We start from the raw sequence: 15,528 nt of genomic DNA on the forward strand, positions 1-15,528 counted from the left end.
ATCTGGGGCGGGGAAGCTACCATCGGAGATCCTGTCTGCCACCAAGAGATCGAACCGTTTTAATTGAGCCAATCGTTTAAAGGTGTAGGACATGGTAGTGTTTATATCCTGAGGTGGGGAGATTCTGTGTTGGGAATGGGGACCCCAGATGGAAAAAGGAACTTTCTGTGGAGTTGAGGACCGTCATTTAAAACAGAGTGATAACTTTCACCTTGTAAGCGAACAGGAAATACTGGGAATAAGACAGGAAATTGCATCTTTCCTTCTATAAGAAGAACTCCAGAAAAAAGTTGTTCATGAAAGGTAGCGGCTAAGATGAGGCCAGCCTTTTTTTTTTTTTTTTTGGGGGGGGGGGGGGGGGGCGGGGTTTCTCCCCCCTTCTTCCTTTCCACTCCCACGAGAACTTTTAGGCCATTTTGTTTAAGAAAGAGGCTGCTTGAGAACTTTATGTTATTTTTATTATTTAAAAAAATATTTTACCAGAAGGGTCACCTTCAGTTGAAATGTTAACTGCAGCCTTATTTCCTGGTTCACTAAAGAATCTTTCATGATTTTTTTCAGCTTCCTTCCCCAAATGGTGAGGCCAAGCAGCTCTTGGCTGGAAGCGAATTTTGGTTTGGCTGCTCGAGGTCCTCCACGCTGAGCCCCACCCAGGGTCATTAGCTCCGTTTTAACTTGCAAAAGAAAAAAAACCTCTTTTTGGTAGGGGGTGGGTAAGAATTCGTTCGTGCCCGCAGTGTTCCACCCCAGCGTTGCCTTCCCCTAACGCGGGTGCCTGGCCTGGGGCAGATTAGAAGTCAAGGCTGCCTCGAGGCCAGTCCTGTGTCCACCCCAGCAGCCTCCAGGAATTCCTTCCCTTCTGAGACTGTCTGTTTCCTGGGTGCTAGTGAGGAGTGAAGGGAAACAGCCTTCAGAGCTCTCCTGGTACAGCTCTGCTCTGCCCTGGGGGGACTGCACCCAGTCACCCAGAAGCTTCCCCCAGAAAGAGGGCTTGCCACAGCCTCATGTGGTGTGGAGAAGTAGGCGGTATATTGTCCTGGGTGTAAAAGCGGTTTCCATTTACTCATCTCTGGGTTTCTGAGTCCCCTCTTGGACGATGTCATTCATCGTTCTGGTGACAGGGGCTAGTGCCCTGACCCATGCTGCTAAGGGGCCCTCTTTAGGCTGGAGGTCAGAAAGAGATTTCTGTGTGGCTTGCTTGCTCCCCACTCACTCCGGTCCCCCACCCCAGCTTTTTTTCCTTAGCGTGCGTTGTTTTGTTTTCATAACACAACAAGAGCCCTGGGGTGTGTAAGAGCATTGTTGAACGCTCGGTGAGGGTAACTTGTCCAAACAGAGCAGGACGCCAAGGCAGAATGCTGTGGGCAGGTGGTGTGCCCACAGAGGTTGCCGGGCCGGCGCCTGGCTTGGAAACACCTCCGGATCTGCCGCAGCTGGCTGGGAAGTAGGTGAGGACAGGGGCTTCTCTCTGCCCGTCTCCCCTGGGAACTGGGACACGGCCTGGGCCTTTCTGGCTGACCCCTGCCTGGAAGGCATGCTCCCCTCCCAGCCAGGTTCCCTCATACCTCCCTCTGGCAGGTGTCAGGCTGGGTGGACCACCTGTTCTGGGAGAAGCCAGCCTGTCTCCGGCTCATTCATATAGTGATTATTTATTGAGCACCTACTATGTGCCAGCCTCTGCAGTTTTGGGGCTGCCAGAGCCGGAACGAAGAGCAGCATGCAGTGGTTTGTCTGGAGGGCTTTTGGGGTCAGCGAGGTGGAGGCTCTTTCTTGCACGGGATTTGGCTCTGTCTGGAGTACAGACAGAGGGCGGCTTCTCAGGCACTTTCTACAGGACAGAAGGAGCTTGGGCTCGGAGCTGGGCCGTAGGTGTTGTGAGACGCGGTAGAGGTGCAGGGATGGGCCCCTGGGGTGATTGTCTGAGCACGCCGGGTTGGCAAGAGCTTTTCTGTCATCGGCTTTTGCCTCCGCTTTGGTTGTGTGGTCTGTTGAGAGTTGAGATAAAACAAAGCTTGTGGATAAACAGAGGTCTGTCTCCTCGGGCTCCATCACCCCCCCCCCCCCCCGGCCCCCGATTGTAAGATAATAAGCAGTAACCTTAGGAGGGAGGTACAGTTATAATCCAGACCCTGGTATAGTACCTGGGAGTGCTGTGTGGAGCAGAGGTGACCAGCCTTCCAGCCTTGCACTGGCTTAGCCCCGGGGGGGGAGGGGGGGGGGGGCGCGGCGGCTTGGCGGGGGAGGGGTGGGCACCAGACACTGATGTCTGGAGAGATAGTATTTAATGTCTTGACAGCCACAGGGCAGGTGGGCTATCTTCAAAGCCCTGGAGCTTGACTTTCCCTTTAGAACTCCTGTGGGCTTTTGCAGATGCAACTCTTGCTTTTAAATTTTCAGTCTGATGGTCAAACCCATTTCTGAGATGCCGGCCCCATGTAGGAGGCCCCTAGCGGTGGTTTTGTACAGGGTGGTCGAATATGCAGTGACCAAAGTGTTTTCATTTCCGCGCTCATCCTGTCCCTGCCTGTTTCCCCCAGGCTGACCCGATGGCTCTGTTCTTGGAGGTCCCTCATTTAATTTATCTATCTAGTTTATCTACTACTGTGCTGTGGAACCCCACTGGCCAGAAACAAATCAGAGCTAGTTTGGCTTGGTTGGGGTTTGATCAGGGCAGAAAGGGAAGAACTGATCTCAACCCCAGTTTCATCTTGTCAACGTTGGGAGTTTCTGTCCGAAGACAGCTCAGTTAACTGGCCAGGGACTGTTCGCGGCCCTCGGGTTTGTTCATTTGAGAGTCTCCTTTTTACTTTTAACTTGGGGCTCGTCGCTCAACAGGAACAGAAACAGTAAGACGCCAGGCTGTGCTCTCTGTGGACTCACCTTTTTGCATTTGCCACTCGGAGGTTAAATAGTTGTCCCCATCACCCTATCCCGGCTTCCACTGCTTCCGGGCACCTAACAAGAAGCTGGAAATGTCGCCTTGCCCAGTAGGCCGAATGAACTTCTGAGGCCACCAAAGGGTCTTGAAGAGCTGCTCAGCCCAGAAAGTGCTTGGGGACCTCGCCCGCCCCAGGGCAGCCTCTTAGCCAGCACAGCCCCTCCCCCTCATTAATGAGTAACCCAGAGGGAGAAGCTGGGTGCGTTGTACAGCTCTTAGAAATAGGCCCATCTCCAGCATAGTGGGGTCACAGTTCAAACCCTGCTGAGAGGGGTTTCCTGGGGGGAGAGGCCTGGGGTGAGGGGCATGCAAAGATTCAGAAGCAACCCCCACCCCCAACTCCAGTCTCCAAGTCCTGGGAGGGCACCTGGAGAATGACAGTGGGAGGGAGAGCCCCCTCCAGGTGCCTGTCCCTAGAGGCTGGCGTGCTTCCGTGGTTGAAGGTGGGGATTTCAGCCTCCAGGGCCACGCCTGTCCTGGGGCCTCCTTTGTTTTTTTTTTTTTTTTTTCCCTCATCTGCAAAGTAAGAGATTGGACCTGGTCTCTCCAAGTCCCCATGCCAGAATCTTGCAAGACCTCCCGTGATCTGTGTGGTCTCTGGTTCTTGGATTTGAGGGTTTGTGGGATTGAGACCCCCTGTTGCTGAGGTGGTGGGTAGCTAATGGCCTCTTGCCTACTGAATAAAAAGATTATAGTTCTTCACATTTCTTGGCTTGCAAACCTCCGGAGAATGAGTGAAAGTTGACGAATCTTTCTTTCCCCGTAAAAATGCGGCTGCATATCAGCATTTGCATACATTTCCAGGGGGCCTTTATCCTTGTGATGGGCGGAAGCCCACCAGTGAATCCCCTGTACTTAAGGCAGGCAGGTTAATGGGGGAGCACGAGAAAGCATTAGAAGAGGTAGGGCCTTCTTCTGTTCCCTTTCCTTTCTCCTTCCACTTCCCTTCTTTTTGGGCAAAATATACCCAACATTTACCATCCTGACCTTTTTTTTTTTAAGTTTATTTTGAGAGAGCATGAGCAGGGGAGGGGGAGAGAGAGAGAGAGAGAGAGAGAGAGAGAGAGAATCCCAAGCAGGCTGTGCCATGGCAGAGCCCAACGGAGGGCCCCGAGCTCACGAAACTGAGATCATGACCTGAGCTGAGATCAAGAGTCTGAAGACACTTCACCGACTGAGCCACCCAGGAGCTCCATGCATCCTGACCATTTCTGAGTGCACAGCTGGGTGGTGTTAAGTCTGTCACATCCCTGTTCACCCACCGTCCATCTCCAGAACCTTTTCACTTGCCCAGACTGAGACTCTGTCTCCACTAAACACTAGCCGCCCCCCTCCCCCACCCAGTCCGTCCCTCCCCTGGCAGCCGCCATTCTGCTTTCAGTCTGTGTGAACTTGACTCCTTTGGGTACCACATATGAGTGGAATCGCACCATATTTGACCTTTTGCCTCTGGCTTATTTCACTCAGCATACTGTCTTCAAGGTTCATCCGGGTTGTAACCTGTGTCAGAATTGCCTTTCTTTTTTAGTGTGTGTGTGTGTGTGTGTGTGTGTGTGTGTGTGTGTCTATGTCTTTATTCATTCATCCTTCAGTGGACACACTTGAGTTGCTCCCACTCTTTGGCTGTTGTGAATAATGCTGCTATGACCATGGGTGTGTGCATAATCTCTTCAAAACTTTTCTGGACATATACCCAGAAATGGAGTTTCTGGGTCATGTGGTGACTCCATGTTTAGTTTTTGAGGCACCGTCATAGGGCAGGGCCATCGTGACTTGTGTCTCTGTGTGGATCGATCGCGTGGGGTGGGCAAGTCAGACCAGCCGTCACTCCTGGATGCAGCTGGGTGGGTTTCTGGGTGAGCCCTGGTGCAGGGGGAGTGAGAGAAGGGTAGGGGTGGCAGTGGGGGTGCTGAGTGTCCTTGCATGGGAGTGGGGGGGGGCAGCCTGGCTTTCTGCAAAGTAATACAAGCCACATTGGAACCCAAAAAGAGTGTCTGGCCCGGAGTCCTCTGAAATATGGGGCACACAGCACAGAGCAGCCATAGCGATTTATGGTGGGCTCCAGGGGGCCTTGCCATGGCAAGTGCAGGCTGGGGGAGGCTTCATCCCTCTTTCACGGGGAGGGCCTGGAGCAGGCCCCAGGCCTAGGAGGCCCTGGTGCTTTGGGGGTGAAAGGGCTGGGATGGCTGAACAGTGAGTGTGTCAAAGCCAGAGAGATTAGATTACAGAGGCAGACAGAAGTAATGATTAACTTTTCCAGTCTGCCTACTGTTGTTTTGCCCTGTGAGCACAGTGCGGGCCTGGCCTGGCCAGGCCCTGGTGTTGGGTTGTAAAGAGAGAAGGAATGACGGCTCTCGCGAGCTGGGTGGGGGGAGCCAGGAGCTGGCCGGAGAAGGGAGCCTTTTCCATCAGATCCCGCGTTGGAATTTATCGGCCGGAATGCAGTAAATGTTCAAAATGCCATCCCATCCAACAGTTTTCATAATTGTTATGGAACAAGGGGAGCTGGGGGAGGGGAGGGATGAAAAGGACTTTTGTTCCTCCCTGTGTTTTTCCACGTCTTCGATGGTTTTTCTACCCCCTAGAAAAGCTGGAGCTGTGTGGGGGGATGGGAGGGGCAGGGCAGGGCCTGCGACTGGGTCCTGTAACACTGTGTACTGCCTTTTGGGGCCCCGGAGGTCAGTGTGCATGGGGCTTTATTAAAATGAGGCCCACAGCAAAGGCAGGCCAGAACTGTTCTGTACCTCTGGGGGTGTGTCCTTTAAAACAGTTGACATATGCATCCATTTTTATCAAGATCCTCACAGGGCTTTAGTGTGTATCCTATGTACTTAGAAGGGGTCAACACAAAGAAGAAAATGCGGGACTTTTGGGTGGTTTAAGAGAAGATCCTTTTGTTGGATTCATGTACGCATTCCCACTTGGGAATCCACATGTGGAATTTGTTGGGGGGGCCTGGGGGGAGGGCTAGCTCTGGACTCTCTCCAGGAGGGAGGCGGGTGGGTCAGCTTAGAGATTTGACTTGGACATCTTGTGTCTTCCTGGGACTGGCCGGGGTCATACCCCGTGGACGGGCAGGTGAACAGATAATGCCATGCGGGTCGGGGGGGGGGGGCGCTGTATGTGTGCAGGTGTGTGAACCCCCTTTCTGAAAAGAGTGGCTTAGTTATTTAGGGGGGGAATGGTGGGAGCTTTGTGGTACATGAGGGAGGGGAAGAGTCTTGAAATTCAAACTCGAGAAATGATGAGGCTGGGTGCATACCAACAACAGCCAGAGAGGCCCATTTACTGTAAATATTATGAATGGAGTTGGCCAGGCTGGGAGTCCCCACCCTTCCTCTGAGTCCTCTCGGAGCCGGGCAGAGCTGGCCTCCTCAGAAGGCAGGCAGCCGGGTACACGCTATAATTTGCATGGCTGAAGACTGGAGCACAGGAAGCCGTGTCAGCCCGGCTGGCGAGACAGACGAGAGCTTTTGATTTGTGTGGCTTCCCTCCCCTGCCCGGCACTACCCTCAATTATATTCTCCGCTGGCCAAATAACTTCTCTTAGGAGGGACCCCCAGGATGGGGGCTTTAGACTTGAACGTTTGAGGGGCCTTGGGAGACGGGGCTGGGGCCAGTTGGGGGAGCGGGGGGGGAGGCGGGGAGTACGTTGTAGCTTTAGTAACTGATTACTCATCATCATTAGTCTGTAAGGCAGAGTCACGAATCAGTCTTCCAGACGAGCAGGATCTGCCAAATTTGTAAGCTTGAGAGACCTCTCAGGAGGAGGAGGGTGATGATGGGTGAGGAACTTAAGGGCACCAAGCCTGGGCAGACCCTCCTCCTCTGGGGATCCACCTTTTCCCGAGGGCCACGAAAGACAAGGCAGAAGGGACACAAGTTTGTAACTTGAAGTTCTTAAAGAAAAAATTGGTTTATAGGTGGACACAGCAAAGTCTGCCTCATATTTCCTTTTCCTTTTGATTTTGTTTTTATCATTGCAAATTGAATGCAAAAATGTGCCCTGCTCCCCAAAGTGATTTTCTTATTCTCCTGCACATAATAAAAATAAATGGAAGGAGCGTTCATAGGGATGGGGCATTTCTGTGATTCAGAGTGTAGCCAGGGGACTGTCAGAGCCCCAAGGTGGCCTGCTGTGCCCCAGCCTCCTTCACGTGAGTTGTGGATGGGTGGGTCAGACTGAGACTCTTCGAGGGCAAGCCATTTGTCCAGGATCGAAGAGCAGCATGCTGCCAAAGAAACCGGTTCATTCCCTGCTTGGTACGAGGGAGCTGGACCCCACACTCAGCCCTAAAGTAGGAATCACGTTTCCAGAATGTGTTTTGGAAGGACGCGTCTTTTTCCCCCTCTAGCATTTGGAGAGCTCCGGTGGCCTTAGAGGTCTGGGGTGGCTGCCCACTTGCCTGTTTGGCAAGTGACCTGTGTCTCATTTCCCCCCTCTTTAACACAAGGACAGTAATAGGATGTGACCTCACAGGGTTGTCACCAGCCCCTTCCAACAGGGCCTGTACATTATTAGGGGCCGGCATGGCCCAGAACTGTTCTGTCCCCTGGGGAGGGGTGGGGGGTGGGTGGGTAGCATTTTCTAAGCGGTTGGAGAACCCAAGACGAGAAGTCTGAGAGATGAGACCAGCATGTGTAGCCGCAAGCTAGTTCCTGGCCGCTGGCCACTTTGTATCAGATTGTCACAACAGCCCTATGAGGCTGGCACTGGGAAGAGCTTAAGTCACCGCCAAGGTCCCAGGGGAAGTAGGTCTCAGCAGGGTGTCTGACTCCATAACTGGGGGAGTGGGAGGATACTGTACAACACTGGAGTTTCCCGGGGGGCTGGGGGGGCAGGAGCTGGCTGGGCACAGGGACCTGAGCAAGCACCCTGGCCTTTGAAGGAGACCCCATGGTACCCAGTCCAGCCACCTCAGTGGAGATAGCTTGTTGCAGAGTGCTGAAAACAACCCAGCCTTTTCTCAGTCTTGCCGTCTACCAGCCAGAGTCCTGATCTCTTTGGTGGAGGAGCTTGGGGTTAGTGGTGATGGGTTGAGTCTGAGCGTTTTCTGGGTAACTGAGGGTGAACCTGAAATGTTTCCAGTTTGTTTCACTCCCTTTGGGTAACTTGTTCCAAACCCCGGGGTTGTCCCTGCTGTCTTAGGAATTTGAGGGTGCCCTGGCAGAATCTGTCAGGATCTGGATGAGGTTGTGCATGTGGCCGATCAGCGCTCACTCTGGAACTCAACGGTGAACCCAGACACCTCAGCAAGCGTCTGCTTTGGTTTCTGGTCATTTGCCTCTCAGACAAGAGACCAGCAAGGTTCCTCGTGAATTGAGAGTGTTTGGGTTGAGGACAGATGGGGCAGATTGGCCCCACGTCCCCATTATCTCCGCCCTTGTCCCTGAAGTGGGCTGGTTTGCTCTCAGAACAGCCAGTTTCCTGACCGGGGTGGGGAGCAGGGCTGACAGGTGCTGTTAACCTTTGAGATGTCTGAGGTGGGGGAAGGACAGGATGAGGCAACCCTTGGTGGCGCCTGAGTCCCGAGGAGGGAGGACCCTGGACCTACAGCAGGCGAGGCGTGGCGGTGTTTGCGTTCCAGGATCGCCAGGTTTAACTTCTCTGTCTCCCTTTGTGCCCTTTGCTTGCCCTCACCCACCTGTGTCAGGCAGCCACTTCTGCCCTGTCTCCCCTGGCTTCCCCATCTTCAGCCTTCTGGCCCTGCGGGACCACTGGGGAGGGGGCACACAGGCCTTTGCCCACGGTAGGATTTTGGCAGAGAGATGTCCTTGAAAAACATTTTTTTAAATGTTTACTTACTTTTGAAAGAGACAGAGCATGAGCGGAGGAGGGGCAGAGAGCAAGGGAGACCCAGAATCCAAAGCAGGCTCCGGGCTCTGAGCTATCAGCACAGAGCCCCACGCGGGGCTCGAACCCACGAACCGCGAGATCATGACCTGAGCTGAAGCCAGACGCTCAACCGACTGAGCCACCCAGGCGCCCCTAGAGAGATCTTCTTAAAAAAATTTTGTTTTTAATTTTTTAAAGTTTATTTTTAAAAAAGATTTTCCTTTTTATTTATTATTTTTATAAGTTTTATGTTTTTATTTTGAGAGAAAGAGCGTGAGCAGGGGAGTGGCAGAGAGAGAGAGAGAGGGAGAGAGAAAATCCCAAGCAGTTTCCGAACTATCAGTGCAGAGCCCAATGCGGGGCTCAAACTCATCAACCATGAGATGGTGACCTGAAACTGAAATCAAGAGTCGGGGCCCTTGGGGCACCTGCGGGGCTCAGTTGGTTAAGGATCCAATTTCAGCTCAGGTCATGATCTCACAGCTCGTGTGTTCGAGCCCCTCATCGGGCTCTGTGCAGATGGCTCAGAGCCTGGAGCCTGCTTCGGATTCTGTGTCTCCCTCTCTCTCTGCCCCTCCCCCGCCCATGCTCTCAAAAATAAACATAATTTTTTTTTTTTTTTTAATTTAAAATCCTGAGCTCTGGTCACCCTGTGCCATTGAGAACCTTGGGCGCGAGAGTCATTCATGAGCCTCCAGTCTTCTAGAAGGGTCAGGTCTGTTCATTCATGACCAGGGTAATTAAATAACTCTTTGTAAGAGGCAGGGAGCTCCTTGTTAAGTGGTCTTCCCTAATGCAAGTGCAAACACAAGCAAAATCCTTTCCCTTCTCAACACCCACCCACCCCCTTCCCTTTCAAGGGTAGATTTTATGCTTTAAGGGAAATGAGGAAGGGGAGGGGGGGAAACAACCTTAAAGGAATTTTAGGCGGATTCAGCATTTTTCTGGGGTTGCTCCAAAAATTCCCTAAACTGTAATAAAAAGAAAAAATTGTGAGCAGGCATCTGATTAGTTGGCTTTTACAACACAGCTTTTCTTTTTGGATGCTTTAAAAATGCACAAATACAGTTTTAAAACAAGCCCCTGTATAGTTTTCTGAGGAGGGAGAGAAGTTGCTGAAAATACCGGAAAAGGGTTGTAAAGCTGAGGGAAGTTAACAAGGGCCTGCGAGTCTTGCTTTTGGAGGTTAAGTATCAGCGACCGTGAGGAGAAGCCAAGTTGGGCTTCTGAGACTCTTCCTTAGTCCTTGGGAATGAGGGGGACTCCTCTATGTGAGAGCCTCCCAGACCCTCGCCATGAGGCCTGGGAAGCCCCTCTGGGGGCGAAACGTCTGCACAGACCTTTGTGGGGAGACGCTTGTGGGCTGTGGGCCCAATTCAGGGGAACGTGCTTCTCTGAAGAGGATGCTGAACGTTTCCCAGAAATGGGCCCACATGGTGCAGATCTTGGGGGCAGGTCTCTGACTTGGCAACATGGACTGTTGTCACGGGCCCCCAGAAGTATGATGTGTTACAAGGGGCCTTCGTGGGGGTGACGGTTTCTCTGGAGAGCGTGTTTTTGTGCCCAGAGATAGCCCAAGAGCAGTGAGGAGAAAAGGGGCATCAGGGTGCTGGGAGGCTGGGGGGTGACAGCCGGGCAGGCTGGAGGGTCAGGGCAGGGGAGGAGCCGGCGAGGGTCCTAGTGGGCTTTCAGGGGCCTTGTTCACACAAGGGACACCCATTCCCCTCTGTTTATCTGGGCTGGGCCATTAACCTCAACAGAAAAAGGCTTTTTCCAGGGATGTCTGGCAGCAAATTGCTGGGTGGACTGGCGGGCTGTACAGATGAAAGAGAAACCCTCCAGAACACTTCCCCCCTCCCCCTCTCCTCCCCCTACCCCCCACCCCCAGGGCTCTGGGCCAGTCCAGCCCAGTCCAGCCCGGCTTCCCCCGCCTCCGGAGGCTGCTGGGCAGACAGGGCCCCCCCACCCTTTACTGGTGGGCCTGGCATAGGCAACTTGATCCCAGGCCCCCACCCCACCCCACCCTGCACCTCCTCCCCCTGCCCCTCTTTTTTCCCTGCTAGCCGGTGCCAGGTTTCAGGGGGGGCCAAGATCCATGAAACAAAGTATGGGGAGGCTCCCGGAGGGTCTCCTGCACCTCCCTCCCAGTGACTCCCCCAGTCTTCTTCCCAGACCACATTTGTCGTCCTGAGTTGGGATATAATAATAAGCGAGAGCTTCCTACGTTTCAAAACTCCCTCCTCCCCAAAACAGTTCGCCCCGTACCTTCCAGAAGAGGGCTTTCTCCTTCCCAGCAAACTTGCACGCCAGAGTATTCTTATTTACATGGATATTATGGGTCTTTGGTGTAGCCTTCAGAGCTGAACTCCCTCAACAAGAAAGTTCAAAGATTGCCAGCACTCACGAATTTATTAGCAGTTGATGGATACTTTGCAGAAACAAGTTAATGCCTGATGAGTCACCTCTGCTTGGAGCCCTTGTCCCTCTCTTGTTTTTCCATATGTTCCAGCGTGTATGCACGCAAGCACACGCATGCTCACATAACACTCGCACATGTGTTCACACTCACGGACACCCAATGTCTCTCACATGCACTTGTGCTTTATAGATGCATGCGTTTTGGGGGGCAGGCCAGTTTTCTGGGGCTGATTTTCAGGGGGGTGGGGGTTGAAGGAGAGGAGTGAGCCCTCAGCTTCCCCATTTTGTGTGGCTGTCTGGGTAGGCATTTGGGAAGGTCGGTTGGGGTGTCTGGAGGAGACAACCACTCAGGATGTGTGTTCGTGGCTGCCTCCGTGGGTCATGGTGCGCATTTGCACGGACTGATTCACAGAACACCTCCATGCAAGACTGCTGCTTTAAAAAAAATAAATAAATAAAATAATGGAGCCGACTGGTTCCCAGGTCCTAACATGCCTGTAAAGGTTGGAAGCAGTTAGGTGTTGAGCTGCCTTGGGTTAGTTGTATATCCAGCCTGCTGGGGCAGCAGGACATGGGTCCCTGAGCCCTCCTCCACCCCTAGCTGCCATGCTATAGACTCCCATCAGCACTGGCCCTAGGTTGTTCCAAAATCAAAACGGCCCAAACAAACCAAAAATTGTCTCACAGCCAACCCCCGCCTTCAGGCCCCAAACCCCCAGTGAGTGAGCAGTAAGGGCTACAGGGAAGGCAGGAGGAGGTCTGTGCTGCCTGCCTTTCCCCATTTTTGTTAACAAATACAAGACTTCCGGTCTCCGCCCTGCCCCACAAACCACAGCGTTCCTGCAGCCCGGGCCCGGCTGGGGAGATTTATGGTTCCCAGTCTGAGGCCTGCTCCGCTGGCTCCAGCTTAAGGAGGAGTTGGAATGCCAGCCGCTGGGGCCCCCTTTCCCTCCCTGTGATCCCCCCTTTAAAGACCTCCTAGCGCCTGTTCAGGAAAGTCACCTTCCCACCACCCCCCCCCCCCCCCCCCCCCCCGGGTCTCCTGGCTGCCTGTGGGAAGAACCAAGTCTAAGAAAGTTGGGGTGGGGCCTCTGGGGGAGGGGGCAGGGGTAGTGGGGAAAAGGGGCTGGGGCAAGGTATCTGTATGCTTCTAGGGAGGGAGGGGAGAGAGGGGGTACAGGCAGAGAAGGGCACTTCAGGGAAGGTCAACCCATTTCAGACACATAATCTTCTGTCTGGGCTGAAGGCAGCTTCGTCAAGGTAGTCTGAGTTGACACCAGTCGGTGTGTTGTGATTTGACATTTTGACCAAATTCACCCTTTGCGTACAGAGCTGCTGCTGACACACACACTGAGAGATGGTTTTCTATTAGGAAGGTGTTTCGGCCCCAAAGCAACTCCATTTTCCATTTTTATCAGACGGCGCTCCTTTATGACTTGAGGCACTGACCTAAGCGCTGGGCAACACAGAGACCGCATAGCACATGACCCTGGAGTCTGGAGACCTGGGTTCTAGGTGTGGCTGTGTCGTCCGTGGGGCCCAAGCCAGCAAGCTTTCTTTCTGGGTCCTGGTTTTTCTCCTGAGGATGACCAGGGGCTAGAGCAGCTAGACTTCTGGGGTCTGTCCAGTTTAACGAACTGCAACTCTAGGCCATCTGGAAGCCCTTTTCTTGCCCTAAAACAGGACCAGTGAAGTTCCTCAGGGTTCCCTAGCTTCTGGGCTCGGCAGGGATGGGGCTTCCATTGGCCCCACGGGCCAACGTGATGGCGTCCTGGGTTGGGGGAGTGGAGGAAGGAGGTGCCCCAGAGAGCCCCGTGTTTAAAGGTGGGTTCTTGCACCACTGGGTCAAGATTTCTGAGCCACAGTAGGACTGCAGAGCCGGCAGCCTATCCAAGCACCAGCACCGCCTCTGTCTTAGGAGAGCTCGAGGGTGGTAACGAACTTGCGGGTGTGTGCCTCGATCCTTGAGGAGGAAAACGCCAATCCCCATCACCACCAACCGCGTCTGCCATTTTGTTTTGTAGATTCCCAACTTCTTCTGGAGCCTGGGGATCGGTCACACTGGTGCGTGGTGGCATACTGGGAGGAGAAGACGAGAGTGGGGAGGCTCTACTGTGTCCAGGAGCCCTCCCTGGACATCTTCTATGATCTACCTCAGGGGAATGGCTTTTGCCTCGGACAGCTCAATTCGGACAACAAGAGTCAGCTGGTGCAGAAAGTGCGGAGCAAAATCGGCTGTGGCATCCAGCTCACGCGGGAAGTGGATGGCGTGTGGGTGTACAACCGCAGCAGTTACCCCATCTTCATCAAGTCAGCCACACTGGACAACCCGGACTCCAGGACGCTGTTGGTGCACAAAGTGTTCCCCGGTTTCTCCATCAAGGCTTTTGACTACGAGAAAGCGTACAGCCTGCAGCGGCCCAACGACCATGAATTCATGCAGCAGCCGTGGACTGGCTTCACTGTGCAGATTAGCTTTGTGAAGGGCTGGGGCCAGTGCTACACCCGCCAGTTCATCAGCAGCTGCCCGTGCTGGCTGGAGGTCATTTTCAACAGCCGGTAGCCTCGTGGGGAGAGGACGGAGCGGGAGCCGAGCGGGCCCAGTCCAAACTACTTTGCTGCTAATACTTCCCTCCCGAGTGCTTGCTTTTCACGCAGACTCTTTCGTCGTCGTGTGTCCCCGGCCCCCGCCCCCCCGCCCCCCCACCGTTCTGGTCCTCGTTTCTGTTCTGTTTCGTTTTGTTCTTTGAGAAATAGCTTATGAAAAGAGTTGTTGGGGTTTTGGGGGGAGGGCGGGGTATGGCTGGCCGAGCACACCCCAGGATGAAAAGGGGAAGCAACAGTGAGCACCCAGCAAAACACAGTGGAAGAACGGGGAGCAGCCCCTGACTTTGGGGTCCTTGTTTTCCCTCGTCAGGGCGCATGTGTGAGTGAGTGTGCGTCCGTGTGCGCGCGTGTCTTACGGTGACTGCTGAGAGGCCTGCGCCCCCAAGCTGTGTGTCGCCTGCCCTTTGGACATATGCTCAGTGGGGCAGAGGCCGTACCTGGGCAAGCTGGCAGCTGGGGTTTGGACAGCTGCCAGAAGCCAGGCTCTGCCCCTCCTCCCCGCCCCCGGGGAAGCCTCCCTGCCCCACCTCTCCCCTCCTAGGACACGGGCCTGTCTGCAGGCTTCTTAGAAGCAACCCTGCAAAGAGGCTGAATCAGAAACCAGTTGTTTCCTGCTTGTCCTAACTCCCCCCCAGCCACCCTGCTGTCCTTGTCACGTCTTTCTTTTTTGGCCATCTGCTCCTGGATATCTCTTGAGACGGGCTTCCCGAGGGCTGCCGGGGGCCACCCTGGCACAGTATTGCCCACCCAGCATCCTCCCAAACCCCTCAGCCTCTGCCCTGCCCTGGTCATATCAGGTGCGCCCACCCCACCACCCCCCCACCCCCCCACCCCCCATCCCCACCTCCAACTCCGAAAACCAGCTCAGCACTTTCCTCCCGTCTGCCGCCTGGGTGTTGAGCTCTGCTGTTAGACCAGCGAGGGGAGCCGCCCTGGGAGGGAGACTTCTCAGCAGCCCCCCCCTTCCCACCAAGAAGGATTCGGTCCATCATAACCCAAGGTACCACCCTGGGCTGTCACCTAACTCTTTCATTTCTTCTACAAACTCATACACTCGTATGATACGTTGACACTGCTCTTAGCTCAATGAGCATGTTTAGACTTTAACATAAGCTATTTTTCTAACTACAAAGGTTTAAATGAACAAGAGAAGCATTCTCATTGGAAATTTAGCATTGTAGTGCTTTGAGAGAGAAAGGACTCCTGGAAAAAAAAAAACCTGAGATTTATTAAAGAAAAAAATGTATTTTATGTTATATATAAATATATTATTACTTGTAAATATAAAGACGTTTTATAAGCATCATTATTTATGTATTGTGCAATGTGTATAAACAAGAAAAATAAAGAAAAGATGCACTTTGCTTTAATATAAATGCAAATAACAAATGCCAAATTAAAAAAAGATAAACACGAGATTGGTGTTTTTTTCTATGGGTGTTATCACCTGGCTGAATGTTTTTCTAAAGGAGTTTATGTTCCATTAAACAATTTTTAAAATGTATACTTGATTCCATGTCCTCTAGCTCCTTTTTCTTCTGCTGGGAGGGGAGTAGGGAGGGGCATCCTTTGGAATCAGGACATGGGGTCTCTTCGGCCCAGTGCTTGATTGGGGATGGGGAGGTGAGTCACCAAAGGGACCTGCAGGACACCTGCTCTTCCAGCATCTGTTACAAGGACCCCTCTTCCTGTTGGTATGCAGTGACTTTAGGGTGTAGCTGGCCAGGCA

The 15,528-nt window shown here is 53.3% G+C and overlaps 1 protein-coding gene across 2 annotated transcripts in view; it reads left to right on the forward strand.

Annotated features, from left to right (window-relative positions):
* Window positions 1-15,310, forward strand: part of SMAD7 (SMAD family member 7) — a 29,799-nt gene extending 14,489 nt beyond the window's left edge. For both annotated transcript variants that reach the window (XM_040478878.1, XM_040478879.1), the window contains exon 4: window positions 13,217-15,310. In XM_040478878.1, coding sequence (XP_040334812.1) covers window positions 13,217-13,755 — 539 coding nt within the window. In that variant the 3' untranslated portion in view covers window positions 13,756-15,310. The remainder of the gene's footprint in view (window positions 1-13,216) is intronic.
* The last annotated feature ends 218 nt before the right edge of the window (window positions 15,311-15,528 follow it).

Source organism: Herpailurus yagouaroundi, unplaced genomic scaffold, assembly GCF_014898765.1.
Source record: "Herpailurus yagouaroundi ecotype Mexico unplaced genomic scaffold, PumYag 142, whole genome shotgun sequence".
In the NCBI taxonomy this organism is placed as follows: Eukaryota; Metazoa; Chordata; class Mammalia; order Carnivora; family Felidae; genus Herpailurus; species Herpailurus yagouaroundi.